The following is a 15,576-nucleotide window of genomic DNA, read 5'->3' on the forward strand; positions in this document are numbered from 1 at the left end:
AAAATTTGGTGGGTGCAGAGCACCTACCGGCAGCTCCCCACCCCGCGTCCGGCCCCAGCTCACCTCCGCTCCGCCTCCTCTCCTGAACGCCCCGCCCTGTTCTGCTTCTCCGCCCGGCCCCCCCTCACCCCCCCCCGGCTTCCTGCGAATCAGCTATTCGGCGGGAAGCCTGGGAGGGCTAAGCAGGCGGCGGCTTCCTGCTCGGGCCGAGGGTGGCGGAGGTGAGCTGGGGCGGGGAGCGGTTCCCCTACATGCTGCCACCGGGTTACCTGCTGTGGCGCGGGCGGCCCTCCTCGTGTTCCCTGCCCCAGCTCACCTCTGCCTCCCTGGGCCTGAGTGAAAGCCGCCACCTGCTTCTCAGCCCACCCCGGCTTCCCGCACGAACAGCTGATTCGCGGGAAGCCAGGGGACGGGTGGAGAAGTAGAGCGGGGTAGCGCGTTCAGGGGAGGGGGCAGAGGCGGAGCAGAGGTGAGCTGGGGCCGGGCGCGGGGCGGGAAGCTGCCAGTGGGTGCTTTGCACCCACCAAATTTTCCCCTTGGGTGCTCCATCCCTGGAGCACCCATGGAGTCGGCGCCTAAGGCGTCACTTTTGGCCGGTTAAATTTAGAAGCCCTTTTAGAACCGGTTGTCCCTCACGGAACAACCGCTTCTAAAAGGGCTTCTAAATTTAACAACCGGTTCTAGCGAACCATTGCGAACCGGCTCCAGCTCACCACTGAGCCTATTGCTCCTGTGCTGCTCAGTGGCACGTTTCCAGAGGGGATTCATTTCTGGTTGAGTGGTGAGAGTCACTAATGTATACTTTCCCTCTTGCCTCCCTCTGACTATGACTCCTGAACAAGTTTAAACAGGACAAATTGACAGTGATTCTGGCAGCACCTACATGGCTGAAACAGTTTTGGTTCACCAGCATCCTTCAGATGTTCATGTGTCCATGCATCTACTTGCACAGTTGCTGAACTGCCTGACTCAGGATGAAGGTAGAACCATCCATCCCAGCCTGACATCCATCTACCTCGCAGCTTAGTGTTTGGATTGGCATTGAGCATGGAAATATTGTGCTCAGAGGCTGGTGAGTTCATTCTCAAAACAGCAGAAAGGCTTCCACAAGAAAATACTATCCTGCCAAGTGGAAGAAATTCTCCATCTGGTGCATTGCTAGGTAGCTCCACTAGACTCTGGAATCCCTGCCATCTGGAAATATCTTCTCTCCCTCAAGTCAGTGGGACTATCCATTAGTTTGTTGCACGTGCATCTGGCAGCGATCAGTGCTTTCCATCGTCTGACAGATAACTGCTCGATATTCACCCACCCTACAACTGCGAGGTTTCTAAAAGGTCTAGTCCCAACCTTCCCTCCAGTATCAACACTGATTCCTAACTGAGACCTCAGTCTAATTCTGTCAGCACGTATGAATCTACCATTCAGGCCCTTGGCCTCCTGTGTCTTTCCCCATCTTTCCATGGAAAGTAGCCTTCCTAATGGGAATTACTTCTGCTTGGAGACTAGGGAGGCTTGTGATGCTTATGGCAGACACTCCCTATGTGATGTTCATAGGGATAAAAGTGTCCCTAAGGTTACATCTCAAGTTCATCACAGAGGTTTCCTCCGAATTCCACTTGAATCAGGCCAGACATCTACTGGTATTCCACACAAAACGTTGTGTCACTAGAAAAGACAGAACACTTAATTCTTTGGTTGTTCATGGAGCTGTTACCTTCTATCTACAAAGGACAAAGCTCCTTAGAAAATTTCCAAGATTATTCATCTCCTTCACTGAGTGGATGAAATTTTATCACAAAGGCTGTTGAAATGGATTTTGGGCTGTATTTGGCTGCATTTTGAACAAATGGAAACCCATCCTCCTCAGAGGGTGAGGGCTCATTTGACTACAGCATATGCTACCTCTGTAGCTTTTCTCCAAGGTGTACCTCCAAAAATCTACAGAGTGGCAACATGGAGCTTACTATGCACCTCTACCGGGCACTATGCAGTGGTCCATGCTACCTCAGCAGGTATATCCTTTGATTCAGCAGTCCTGTATTCCATCGTGCAGCACGGGTCCTCGCACCCTCCTCCTCAATGAGTACTCTTGTGAGTTGCCTACAGTGAATACCCATAGGGACTAGCGTTCGAAAAAGCAAAAATAGGTGACTATTTGTGGAATTTCCCTTTGTATATATACTTATTTACACTGGAAACCTGATTCTAAGCGTTAGCCATCCAGTTAGCACACAGAAACATATCATGTGGCCTATATATGCCATCAAAAGAGATCAAATGTTGAAAACTGAATACTTGAATGAGCTACAGACCAAAAATTATGTGCAGAAATTATTGAATCGTTTTAATTTAGTATTAAGTAAACATGAGAAAACTGCAATCTGCTTGCAGACCATTTTAGGTCAGAAAAAGAAGTGTAATCTGTGACTGTTATTCACTGTGAATTACCTGCCCAGTTCTGTTTAAAGCCTTGGTACTCTTGCATAAAGAATTTTATAGCTTTTGATGACAAGAAGGGACAGGTCCTCAGTTTTACATGTCTTCAGAAAGACAGCTCCACTGTATCATAGGATCTGCTGGCATCATGCTGGTGTCTTGGTTCAGTACTGTCTCAGGTAGAAGTTCCATCTATAATACTGAATTATCAACTTCACTAAGTATGGAACATGTGTGGAAATATGTGTTCCTAGTAGGTCTCAAATCCACAGATGGTCAAGGTCCTCTCTTAGTGAGTTTGCATTGTAATGTATTTACATGCACTACCCATAGCTCGTGCAGATTTCAGGTTGACTTATGATATTAAGCACAGAAATTGTTCTTGGCACAAAAAGCTATGTAATTTGGTTATTCTTTTTCCATGGTATTTTAAATATTATTGCTGATCTAATGTGTATGTTTCAATTTACTGGTTTATCATCTGTTTGAATTATGCGTATTTTAAATGTATGTATTTTTAGTTATTAAACATCTTTGGGTTCTTTTTTTTTTTTTCAAAAAAAAAAGAAAAAAGAAAAAAAAAACATGTTATGACTTTTCTAGGGAAAACTGCCAATGACAGGAATGACCATCACAAAGCTAGAAGACAGCGAAAATCACAAAAATTCATTTGAAATAGCAGGTAATGTTCATGAGCATTATTGATTTGTTTTTGTTGATCATAGAAACATAGGGTTGAAAGGGACCTCAGGAGGTGATCTAGTCCATCTACCAGCGCGGAGGCAGGATTAAATACAGCTAGATCATTCCAGTTCATCTTACCGGTTCTTTAAAACCTCCAGTCACAGGGATGCCACAGCCTCCTAGGTTTAAAATAAATTTAAAAAAAAAAAAAAAAGACTGCCCATCCCAGGCTGTGTGTGCCCTTGACACTCCGTTTATTTTGTATCATTTTAACTCCACTGTTCTCTCCGTGTACCCCAAGCAGCCCTTTTTATAGTAAACATAAGCTCTTCCCCAGGCCCCATCAACACAATTGCCTAGACCCTCACAAATGTTTTCTCCCCCTCTTCCCTTTAAAAGCAAGGAAGAACAGACAAGCCTTACAGCCTGTCTGTAACAGTCAGCAAATTCAGACTACTACTTTGGACCAAGAAAGGAAGAAAATTCTAGAGGGTCTCTGTCATAAATATAAAGGGAAGGGTAACCACCTTTCTGTAAACAGTGCTATAAAATCCCTCCTGGCCAGAGGGAAAACCCTTTTCACCTGTAAAGGCTTAAGAAGCTAAGCTCTCTGTTTTTAACTAACTTTACACCCGAGAGTTAGAAAGAAAACAAAAACCTGGCTTGTAAAATTTTGCTGTGCTGTACCCTGATAGCTGTTCTCAGCCTTCAGAAAAATCCTTTTGTTATGCCTGCTGCTCTGTCCCCCAGGCACAAAGACATAATCTACAGCTGCAATCACCTTTTACAAAAGCTTTTAAAATCCTGCTGTGCTTCTGGTTCAAAATGATCTCTGGTTCAAAATGATCCCACCACTGCCACCATGTCAAGATTCCTTCCCCACTCTGAACTCTAGGGTACAGATGTGGGGACCTGCATGAAAGACCCCCTAAGCTTATTCTTACCAGCTGAGGTTAAAAATTCCCCAAGGTACAAACTTTGCCTTGTCCTTGAACAATATACTGCCACTACCAAGCGTTTTAAATAAAGAACAGGGAAAGAGACCACTTGGAGACGTCTCCCCTGCCCCCCCCCCAAATATCCCCCCAAGCCCTACACCCCCTTTCCTGGGGAAGGCTTGATAATAATCCTCACCAATTTGTACAGGTGAACACAGACCCAAACCCTTGGATCTTAAGAACAATGAAAAATCAATCAGGTTCTTAAAAGAAGAATTTTAATTAAAGAAAAGGTAAAAGAATCACCTCTGTAAAATCAGGATGGTAAATACCTTACAGGGTAATCCGATTCAAAACATAGAGAATCCCTCTAGGCAAAACCTTAAGTTACAAAAAGACACAAAAACAGGAATATACATTCCCTCCAGCACCGCTTATTTTACCAGCCATTTAACAGAAGGAAATCTAACACATTTTCTAGCTAGATTGCTTACTAACTTAACAGGAGTTGGAAGCTGCATTCCTCATCTGTTCCTGGCAAAAGCATCACACAGACAGACAAACCCTTTGTTCCCCCCCTCCAGATTTGAAAGTATCTTGTCCCCTCATTGGTCATTTTGGGTCAGGTGCCAGCGAGGTTATCTTAGCTTCTTAACCCTTGACAGGTGAAAGGGTTTTGCCTCTGGCCAGGAGGGATTTTATAGCACTGTATACAGAAAGGTGGTTACCATTCCCTTTATATTTATGACAGTCTCTAACAGAGAACTCGCTACCAGAAGCAAACTCCCATCATGAAGGGGCCTCAGCTCAGGTTTCTCCACTGGTGGTATGTCGTGGGGAGAGAAGCAGTTGCTTAGGTATATTCATGGCCATTTATTGTATTATAGATTAACACAAACACCTTACAATTGCCCCAGAAAGCAAAAGGATCCAGTGCAGGTTATTGAAGACAGGTTTTACGTGCTCACAGTAAAACAGACTGCATAGCAAGTGGACTGCTCTGCTGAATTCTGCACCTGCTTCAGTTTGTGGGTAAATTTAAGGTATTGCCCCAAGTAGATTCTATTGAAATAGTTTAATCTCAGGGGGACGAAGGTGTCATGAGGGTCATAAGGCCTACAGCCAGAAGAATAACCTCCTGGCTATATGACGAGGGAGAAAAAGCCAAAGCTAGTTATTGCTGCTACCAATTGCTGCTTTCAGAGGCAGCTGAAAATCTAACCTCTCATACCTTGTAGCAAACCAGAACAGCCAAGGTCCACCCACCCATCCTCTCGCTCACTCTCTTCTCAGCTAGCAGCCCTGATGTTGTCTTCATAATACCCTCCGGTTGCTTCCCCCAAGTGATATACTTTCACCCCAGTTTTATTATCTAGATTAAGTGTCAGGCAGCCAGACTGGATCAACCCTTAAACGTTGAGTAGTGCAATCAACTGTTCTGGCCAGGTCAAATGAAATGGAGACTCTAAGCTGTGTCATCTGCATGCTGAAGATTCAGCAATCCATGTCTCCTCACTAACTGTGTGCCTTAATCTTGTGGTTCTATACCTGTATAGAGTCTAGGGACAAACTGTAGGGTTAGATGCTATATGCAGAGTTGTTGTAGCTGTGTCAGTCCCAGGATACTAGAGAGTCAAGGTAGGTGAAGTAGTATTTTTTTGTTAGATGCTGTTTTTTGATTGCTTGATTATTTTTGGTGGAGGGGCCTCATCTGCATTTCTCAGTCGAGACCAGGATGACTTCAATTGCTAGATCAATTTCTTTGCATAAACTTTCCTTAATAAAGATTGCAAAATGTCCTGTGTCTATAAAGACAGACATCTGAAGAAAAATCTGTCACAGTGAGGAAAGGAGTTGAAACATCATTCCTTCGGACAGAAATTACACTTTTAAGTCTTTGTTTAGCTCTTCGGTATTACAAGGATTCAGTGCGTGACAAAAACCGATTACTGTTTTAGTGTTTCTAAAGAATAAAATAATTGTTTTTTAGACTTTCTAAATCTTGTGTTTTCTCCTAGGAAATATGATTGAGCGGATATTAGTATCGTGTAACAACCAACAAGATTTGCATGAATGGGTGGATCATCTGCAGAAGCAAACCAAAGTTACAACTGTTGGGAATCCCACTATTAAACCTCATTCTGTGCCATCTCACACTGTAAGAAATACTTCAGTCATAGGGCCTGAAACAAACAAGCTTTTGCTTGAGTTGTTAGGAGAAAGATTATGTGGATTATAAATCTCATACTACTATATAAATCATTCTAATTTTTTTTTCACTAGTAACAGGAACCAGATGTTTTAATTGACCCAATTTGTTGTTTACCCAATTTGCTTTATATATTTTCAAAATTAGAAGAAAGGTTTGGTCACTCATGCACAGATACAAAATATATATTGTAATTTAACAGTTTGGCTTCAACAGATCAAAAGAAAATTCCCAGGAAATTCGTGACTAAGGCTGAGACTCCATCTCTAACTTACTACTGTTATGCCTGAAAATTGCATTTGATATTTTCCTTTAATGTTTCTTAGAATAATGGGTTATGTTGCATCACCGTGGCAAAGCAGGTTAAAACTGTTTGGAAACTTTTTTCACCACAACATTTTTTTCTGTTTAAAAATGCTTCTTTTTCAAAATGTTCTTTTTGATGAAAGTGTTGATTTGAGCTAACATTCCTTCAGGGCAAAGAAACCTGTAAACGAAAAAAATGTTAGTTTTGAAAAACCTTTTGGGAAATTCTGAAGTATCATTTTGAATTGCAATTTATTTTAGAGCTTTTTTTCATTTGTATATGATTTTTACATCATTTCCTAATATGTCAGTTAGAGCCATGCACAATTTACATTGCTGTTTTTGACATGTCATAACATAACATTCTCTTTGTATTTTAAATTTTACGTTAACTGTTATATTTCATGTATTTTATTTGTGTCAGATTGTTTCGTTATAACACAGAGGAGACACTTGGACCTAGAAAAGAAGATAAAATGTTTCAGTCTGTACTAAGTAGCAGCTGTCTACAATGATTTTAAAAATAAAATAATAAGATATTTCAACTATTATATTATGCCATATTATGATGTCACTAATAGTACTAGTGGATGTTATGAAATAATGGAAAATTAATGGAAAAATGGAGAACATGTTAACAAAATTTGTAACAAAATTCTGAAATGAAAATTTTATTAAATTGCTTTTCAGGCAATTTGGAAAATATTTGTTTTTGTTCTAATTCAGTTCAAAAACTAATTTCAAATGTCCCCACAAACCAGAACTTTTGAGTTTCAATCTGCTCTGCAAGTAACTTCCTGCCAATTCTAAATTTGAGTGAGTTAAGCTAAATTGTTCTTTTGCGCTCACTCTTTAAATGTGAAACGTGAAAGGGGTGTGAGCAAGGATCTCGAAGCTGTTGTGGTTCAATACATACTGTTTCTGTGGTAGATGATGATAGTTTGTTGAATGAAATTATGTTCTGTTGTGTCAGTAATTATTATTCAGCTTTTAAAACTGTGCTAGTTGGAGCTGTAATAGATAGAAATGTTAGGTAGCCAGTGTAAGTGATTTTGTCTGTTTTTGAAAATTACTTTTTAATTTGGCAGCTTCCTTCTCATCCAGTAACACCATCCAGCAAACATTCAGACAGCAAACCAGTACCACTGACTCCTGCATACCACACGCTTCCACATCCTTCACATCATGGGACTCCACATACCACTATAAACTGGGGACCTCTGGAACCTCCTAAAACTCCCAAACCTTGGAGCTTGAGCTGTTTACGACCTGCACCTCCTCTACGGCCTTCAGCGGCTCTCTGTTATAAAGAGGTGAGGTATCGGAACCCAGAAATGTGACCGTAAAAGTACAGGACTACACTTAAGAGGTGTAACTCAGTTCTTTTCATATCATGATCTTACATAGTTCTGTATGTGTGTTTATATTGTGTATGTTTTTGCTTCATTTAAGTTAACACTGAAACAGTGGTAATTGATTAGTGCCCACTTGTATTCATTATTATTATTATTATTTTATTATCATCATCATCTATTGGGGCAGATGGAATGGAAATCCTCTGCATTCATGCATCCCTATCTGCGCCATGAAGATTTTCTCCTAGTTTTTTTTTTTCTACTTCCCATATACCTAGTTCTCTGTATCCTGCTCTACTTCTACGATCCCTCTGGTCCGATAGGGTGCGAGAAAACCTTTTGCAATGAGAGAATGCTGTGTTTAAAATTGACCAAAGTGAGACATTCTCTCGGTAACCTCAGAGATCAGAGTGTTGCCACTGCTTGCTGGTGAATGGAGAAAGAGTCCAGAATCAACAATCTAACCGGCATTTTCTACTGCATAGGAGTCTCTCATAGTTTTGAGTATCTACAATTGTTATGACTAATTTCATTCCTGAATATTAAACTGTTGTTTACATGCACTTAGTAAACCTTTAAATTTAATCCTAGGACTTATAGTATATGACTTTTTGTGCATCAGCTTCAAATTGTGGCATCATTTATGATGACGTGTAATGATTCTTCGTTCTTCTTTATACCCCACCCCTCATCCTTTAATGTTGCAGATTTTAATCTGGTCTGTAAAAGAAATACAAAATTATTTTTAGTAATCCACAAAAGGATGGCAGTGGTAGACTAACTTGTTCTTATCACTAAATTCTGCCCTTCTGTAAAAATGAAGAATATTTAAAATGTTTGGTTTATGCAGAATTTGGTGGTGTGTGTAATTTGATGACCGAGGCAGCTGTGTCTAGTAAATTAAGCCAGAGATTCTATTACTGACTTGCTGTGAGACCATGGGTAACTCACAGCCACTTTGTCTCTCTCTATTTACAAGCTGTAGAATGGGGGAAATAATGTTTAGTCACTTTGATAAAGCATGCTGAGATCCTCTTATGGGGGTGCACTATAAAAGGGCAAGGTAATAGGCATATGACAGAGAAGTCTTATACTTTATTCAGAAGCAATATTAAATTTCTGTTGAAAAACTTGTTTCATGCATTGTCATGATTCTGATTTAATGTTAAGAACCAATTCCCAAAGGAATGTGCACAATTGTTCCTGCAAATATCTTGAGTGTGCATGCAGGAGATGAGTTTGAAATTTGAATTTTTTGCAGGCACACAAATTGTGCTCTGTTTACATTATGGGGTCAGTCTTTTGACAAACAGTTGTCACTCATGAAACACTTAATCAAAAAAAAAAACAACAAAAACAACAACCACCACCTCCAAAGGGAATGTGGGAGAGAGATGGCCTTTAATTTGAAGGTTAAACATTTTGATTTAATTACTACGTTAGCTTATTCAGCTGCAGTGTATGTCCATCTTTTAAATTAAATATAAGTAAACTTCTTTCATGCATTGGTATTCATAACATTTGTTTAATTCTTAAATGTGGCAAAATTTCACTCATCTTTACAGTGCTTAGTATATGACTGAATGTTTGAAACCTGTCTTCATCCTCTTTGGTCTTTGTCCTGCTCATTCATCTTTTCACTTTCTTGTTCTACACATGTATAGAGGCTGTCTTGTATTCTGAAGGTAAGGGGTAGATCAGTATGTATTTTGTATCCTTATACATTAGCATGACTCACTGTAGAGCAGAAGTGTTGAATCTCTGTCAATGTATTCTTTTGCTGTAGCTCTCTCCTTTCAAAGCTATAACAAGCACTCTTCAAATTTTGATTTAAAGAAATAGATGTGTATAACCTACCAACCTTCCACTTTAGGACTTATTTTATCTGCTTCTAAATATGATGGGTTTACCCCTCAAAAGTTAAGAAAAATACTTTGATTGTGTCCCGCTTGCCATTGTTCCCTTCGCTCTAGCTCCCAGACAGCCTGCATACTTACAGCAGCATTGCTGTGTATTTCTGTTAATAAGACTAGAACAGAGGTGGGCAAACTACGGCCTGTGGGCTGCATCCGGCCCGTGGGACCCTCCTGTCCGGCCCCTGAGCTCCTGGCCTGGGAGGCTAGACCCCGGCCCCTCCCCTGCTGTCCCCGCTCCTCCGCAGCCTCAGCTCACTGTGCCGCTGGAGCAGTGCTCTGGGCGGCGGGGCTGTGAGCTCTTATCGGGCAGCGCAGCTGCAGAGCCGCGGCCTAACCCGGTGCTCTGTGCTGTGCGGTGGCGTGGCTGGCTCCAGCGGGGCGGCACGGCACGGCTGCCTGTCCTGGTGCTCTGGGCAGCGTGGCTGTAGCACCGCCAGTCACCGGTGCTCCAGGCAGCGCGGTAAGGGGGCAGGGGGGGTTGGATAGAGGGCAGGGGACTTTGGGATGGTGGTCGGGGGGATGTGTGGATAGGGGTAGGGGCAGTCAGAGGGCGTGGAACGGGGGGTTGAAGGAGGGCAGGGGTCCCCGGGGGGCAGTCAGGAAGGAGGGGGGGTTGGATGGAGTGGCGGGGGGCAGTCAGGGGCAGCGGTACCGGGGGCGGTCAGGGAGAAGGGGTTGGATGGGGCAGGGGTCCCAGGAGGTGCAGTCAGGAATGAGAGGAGGGGTTGGATGGGGCAGTGGGGGGCAGTCCGAGTCGGAGGGTCTGGGAGCGGTCAGGGGACAGGGAGGGGTGGATGGGTTCCGGGGGGGTCGTCAGGGGCCGGAGAAAGTGGGGGTTAGATGGGGCAGGAGTCCTGGGGGGGGGGCATCAGGGGGGAAGAAGAAAGGGGGGTCGGATAGGGAGCAGGGGCCTGCTGTTTGGGGAGGCACAGCCTCCCCTAACCGGGCCTCCATACAATTTCAGAAACCCGATGTGGCCCTCAAGCCAAAAAGTTTGCCTGCTCCTGGACTAGAAGATTAACATGCAAACAGCCAATGGGGTTGGGGGAATAAGTGGATTCAAGTAAACTTGAAATATGCCAAAAATAATATCAGCCAGCAACATTTTTTGTAGCTTTGTAAGATTTTTACAGTTAACAGCTACTTAACAGAAATTAAAATTTCAGCATTTGGAATTTTTTTTTTAAAAAAAGAAGCTTTATGTTTTCTTTTCTTTTCACCCAGGATCTCAGTAAAAGCCCTAAAACCATGAAAAAGCTGCTTCCTAAGCGCAAGCCTGAACGGAAGCCATCAGACGAAGAGTTTGCACTGAGAAAAAGTAAGTGAGACTGAATAAATATCAGCATATTCATAAGGTGCCAGTGTATATAAAAGAAAGTTTCAGAGAAATGGATGGTATTTTAATTTTTTTTTCCCCATTGAAAATTGCCATTTTTAACTTTCTCTAGGTACTGACACTGAGATCTGTTGGGGTAGGTCATTTTTTAGCTCTAACAACTGTACTGATATTTCCTTAGAAACAGGGTATTTTCTGTATGTCATTTATTTGTGACAGAGGTCAGTGAAAGATCTGGACTTTCGTGTTCCATAGGCTATAAGACAAAGCTAGAGAAGTTTCCAAGGAACAAGATGAGTTTATAGATAAAAAAATACCATAAAGTACAAAAGCTTAAGCAAGTATAGAGGGAGCACTGGCAGTATAATAGAAGTGTGGGGGAAATAGGAAGGATGAAAGAAAAGACAAGTATTAATAACTGTGTTATCCAGGGGGGAAACAGTTTGTATTCTGCTGTCTTAACTTCAGTCCAGTTCTGTCTATTTAGTGTGTACTAATATGTCCTGATTCACATGTGCTCACGGATAAGTAACAATTGTGATAACAGGGGTCTGTGTGGCACTTAAAATAATTAAGCCATTTAGATTGATCTAGTTCATGTACTCAAAACCACATTCGCTTTCCTCAGTTTTTGTCTACTTCTGTATCCTTAAATTGTCGGCTCCTTAGAACAGAGACCTGTCTATCTTGAGTTTGTGGAACATGTGAAGCACATAGTGAATGCTGTCATAAAGAATCACCATACTTTGAGTTGAGAAGGAATTTTTCCCATGACACTGTGACAGGTTCGGTCACAGAGATCCCCTTGGGACTGTCACCTGATGTGCTGAAATTACCTTTGAGCCCGTTTTCCCTGCCAGCTTGGGACTTCCAGAACCCTGTCTTGTTGAGCCAGACACACTAGCCTGCTGCAACAGAGACCCAGGGGCTGGTCCATGCCCCCAAAGCTGCAGACTTAACTGAAAACAGCTCAGCAGGGTACTTATCTCCAGACACCCAGCTCCCAATGGGATCCAAACCCTAAATAAATCCATTTTACTCTGTATAAAGCTCATACAGGGTAAATTAATAAATTGTCCGCCCTCTATTAGACTGATAGAGAGAGATGCACAGCTATTTGCTCCCCCAGCTATTAATCACTTACTCTGGGTTCATTAATGAACAAAAGAGATTTTATTAGGTATAAAAAGTAGGATTTAAGTGGTTTCAAGTAATAACAGACAGGACAAAGTAAGTCACCAAGAAAAATAAAGCAAAAACACGCAAGTCTAAGCCAAATACATTAAGAAACTGATTACAGGTAATATCTCACCCTCAGAAATGTTCCAATAAGCTTCTTTCACAGACTAGACTCCTTCCTAGTCTGGGCCCAATCCTTTCCCCTGGTACAGTCCTTGTTAGTTCCAGCAGACATCCTAGGTTGTAAGCAGGGGCTTTCTCATGACTGACCACCTCTTTGTCCTGGTCCACCCCATTTTATATCTTTGGCACAAGGTGGGAATCTTTTCTCTCTGGGTCCCCACCCCTCCTTCTAAATGAAAAAATACCAGATTTAAGATGGATTCCAGTATCAGGTGACATGGTCACATGTACTGTGAGACCCCAGCCTCCATTCTTCCTGGGCTGGCCCACGGTACCTAGGAAGGTTTGTAAGTAAACAGAGCCATTTACCGTTCATTGATTCTGAAGCACCCTTAATGGCTTCCACTTAATATGTTTACATTAGTAATACAAGTTTATATCTTATTCTCCTAACTTCAGACATAGAAATAATACATGCAGATAAATAGGATGAACAAATTTAGTAGATTATAAGCTTTGTAATGATACCTTACAAGAGACCTTTTGCATAAATCATATTCCAGTTACATCATATTTACATTCATAAGCATATTTTCATAAAGCATATGGAGTGCAACGTCACAGACACCACTTGCTGACCTACCGTGGGAGCTTTCTCTTTCCCTAGGATGTGCTATGGATTTCTGATGGCAGGAACGTAAGTTAGTGAAGGGAATGATTTGTTGTTTACACATAATGTTGATGGAAACTTTAGTTGAGTAATATGTGGATAGCTGACTTGTCCATATCAAGTTTACTTGCATGACACAGTTGGGCTATAAAGCTTGGGTTGTTTGTTATTAATGTGCCAGCTGCATAAGCAAGCATCCCTCTCACTAGAACCTTGCATATAGATGGAATGAAAGACAGTGGAGAAGACATAAGGCCTCCTCAAGAAAGGAACTTGTTACCAAGCACAGATACAGGGCCTCCCATGAAGAAACTTGTTCCTTCCTTTTAAACCAATTACCAATGAGTTGTATTCTACATCATACCAAGACATCTTTTCAATGTCCTTAATACAGATTGGCCCAATAAAATATTTAAAAGTTAGTTTTGTTGTTACGTTCTGTGGTGGATGTAACTGGATACAGCATATACCCGGCCCTTGAAGGAATTCACATTGTGTGAGTTTGTTTGAAGTAGTTTTAGTGTAATTTTATTAAGCAAGTTAAAAGAAACTTGTTGGGAGTTTAGGAAACTAAATACTCTGGCCAACACTTCAGTATTTGAAGGGGAGCAGTAAGAATGCCTTTGCAACTCTGAATATCCAAGCCATTGTTTGTTTAGGTGCTTTAATATGGCATTTGATGCTATACAGTAATTAACCAAATTTGAAAATATTGGGATATAGGTTTTGAATATAATTTTTGATTCATGGGGAAAAAAATGTTGTTTGAAAATTTACAAAGTCTGAAACAGATTATAATATACAATGGTCATCATTTGACCACAATATTTTCTTCTTTAAAAGCGATTCTTTTTCCACTGAATGCATCCGATGAAGTGAGCTGAAGCTCACGAAAGCTTATGCTCAAATAAATTTGTTAGTCTCTAAGGTGCCACAAGTACTCCTTTTCTTTTCCTTCTGTCTTTCCATTTTAAGAACATAAGAACAGCCATAGCGGGTCAGATCAGTGGGTCCATGAAGCCCAGTGTCCTGTCTTCTGACAGTGGCCAGTGCTGGATGCTTCAGAGGGAACAAACAGAACAAGACGTTTATCAAGTGATCCATACACTGTCATCCAGTACCAGCTTCTGGGACTCAGAAGTTAGTGACCCATCAGTCTTGGCTAATAGCCATTGATGGACTTGTCCTCCATGAACTTAACCAGTTCTTTTTTTGAACCCAGTTATATATTTGGCCTTGGCAATGAGTTCCACAGGTTTACTGGGCGTTGTGTGAAGAAGTACTTCCTTCTGTTTGTTTTAAACCTGCTGCCTATTCATTTCATTGGGTGACCCCTGGTTCTTGTGTAAGGTGAAGGGGTAAATAACACTTCCCTATTCACTTTCTCCACACCAGTCATGATTTTATGGACCTCTATCATCTCCCCCCTCAGTTGTTTCTTTTCTAAACTGAACGGTTAGTCTTTTTAATCTTTCCTCATATGAAAGCTGCTAATTATTTTTGTTGTTCTTCTCTATACATGTTCCAATTCTAATACATCTTTTTCAAGATGGAGTGACCAGAACTGTGCACCAGGGTGTGGGCGTACTATGGATTTATACAATGGCATTATGATCGTTTCTGTCTTATTATCTATCCCTTTCCTAATACTTCCTTTTTTGACTGCTGCTGCACCCTGAGCTGGTATTTTCAGAGTTTCCATAATGATACCAAGATCTCTTTCTTGACCACAACATTTTGTCTGTTTAGTTGGGATTATTTTTTTCAGTGTGCATTACTTTGTATTTCTCAACATTGAATTTCATCTGCCATTTTGTTGCTCTGTCACCCAGTTCTGTGAGATCCCTTTGTAACTCTCTGCAGTGAGCTTTGGAGTTAACTATCTCGAGTAATTTTGTATCATCTGCAAATTTTGACACCTCAGTGGTCACTCACTTTTCCAAATCATTTATGAATATGTTGAACAGCACAGGTCACAGTATAGATCCTTATTTAACTCTTTTCATTGAGAAAACTGATCATTTATTAATGCCCTTTGTTTCCTATCTTTTTAACCAGTTACTGATCCATGAGAGGACCTTCCCTCTGATCCCAGGACTGCTTACTTTGCTTAAGAGCCTTTGGAGTCAAAGGCTTTCTGAAAGTCCAGAAACTGGATCACCCTTGTCCACATGCTTGTTGACCCCCTCAAACAATTCTAATAGATTGGTGAGGAATGATTTCCCTTTACAAAAGCTGTGTTGACTCTTTCCCAACAAGTCATGTTCATCTGTGTGTCTGATAATTCTGTTCTTTACCATAGTTTCAACCAATTTGCCTGGAACTGAAGTTAGTCTTACCAGCCTGTAATGTAATGTCTGAAGCCTTTTCTTAAATCGGCGTTACGTTAGCTACTCTTCAGTCACCTGGAACAGAGGCTGA

General features: G+C 41.6%; 1 protein-coding gene across 7 annotated transcripts in view; it reads left to right on the forward strand.

The window, feature by feature from the left end:
* ARHGEF7 (Rho guanine nucleotide exchange factor 7) overlaps window positions 1-15,576 on the forward strand; it is a 195,196-nt gene that overhangs the window by 150,519 nt on the left and 29,101 nt on the right. For all 7 annotated transcript variants that reach the window (XM_073349944.2, XM_073349954.2, XM_073349964.2 and 4 more), the window contains 4 exons: window positions 3,043-3,121; window positions 6,080-6,219; window positions 7,665-7,889; window positions 11,072-11,165. In XM_073349944.2, coding sequence (XP_073206045.1) covers window positions 3,043-3,121; window positions 6,080-6,219; window positions 7,665-7,889; window positions 11,072-11,165 — 538 coding nt within the window. The remainder of the gene's footprint in view (window positions 1-3,042; window positions 3,122-6,079; window positions 6,220-7,664; window positions 7,890-11,071; window positions 11,166-15,576) is intronic.

The sequence above is a fragment of the Lepidochelys kempii genome, chromosome 1 (genome assembly GCF_965140285.1).
Source record: "Lepidochelys kempii isolate rLepKem1 chromosome 1, rLepKem1.hap1, whole genome shotgun sequence".
In the NCBI taxonomy this organism is placed as follows: Eukaryota; Metazoa; Chordata; order Testudines; family Cheloniidae; genus Lepidochelys; species Lepidochelys kempii.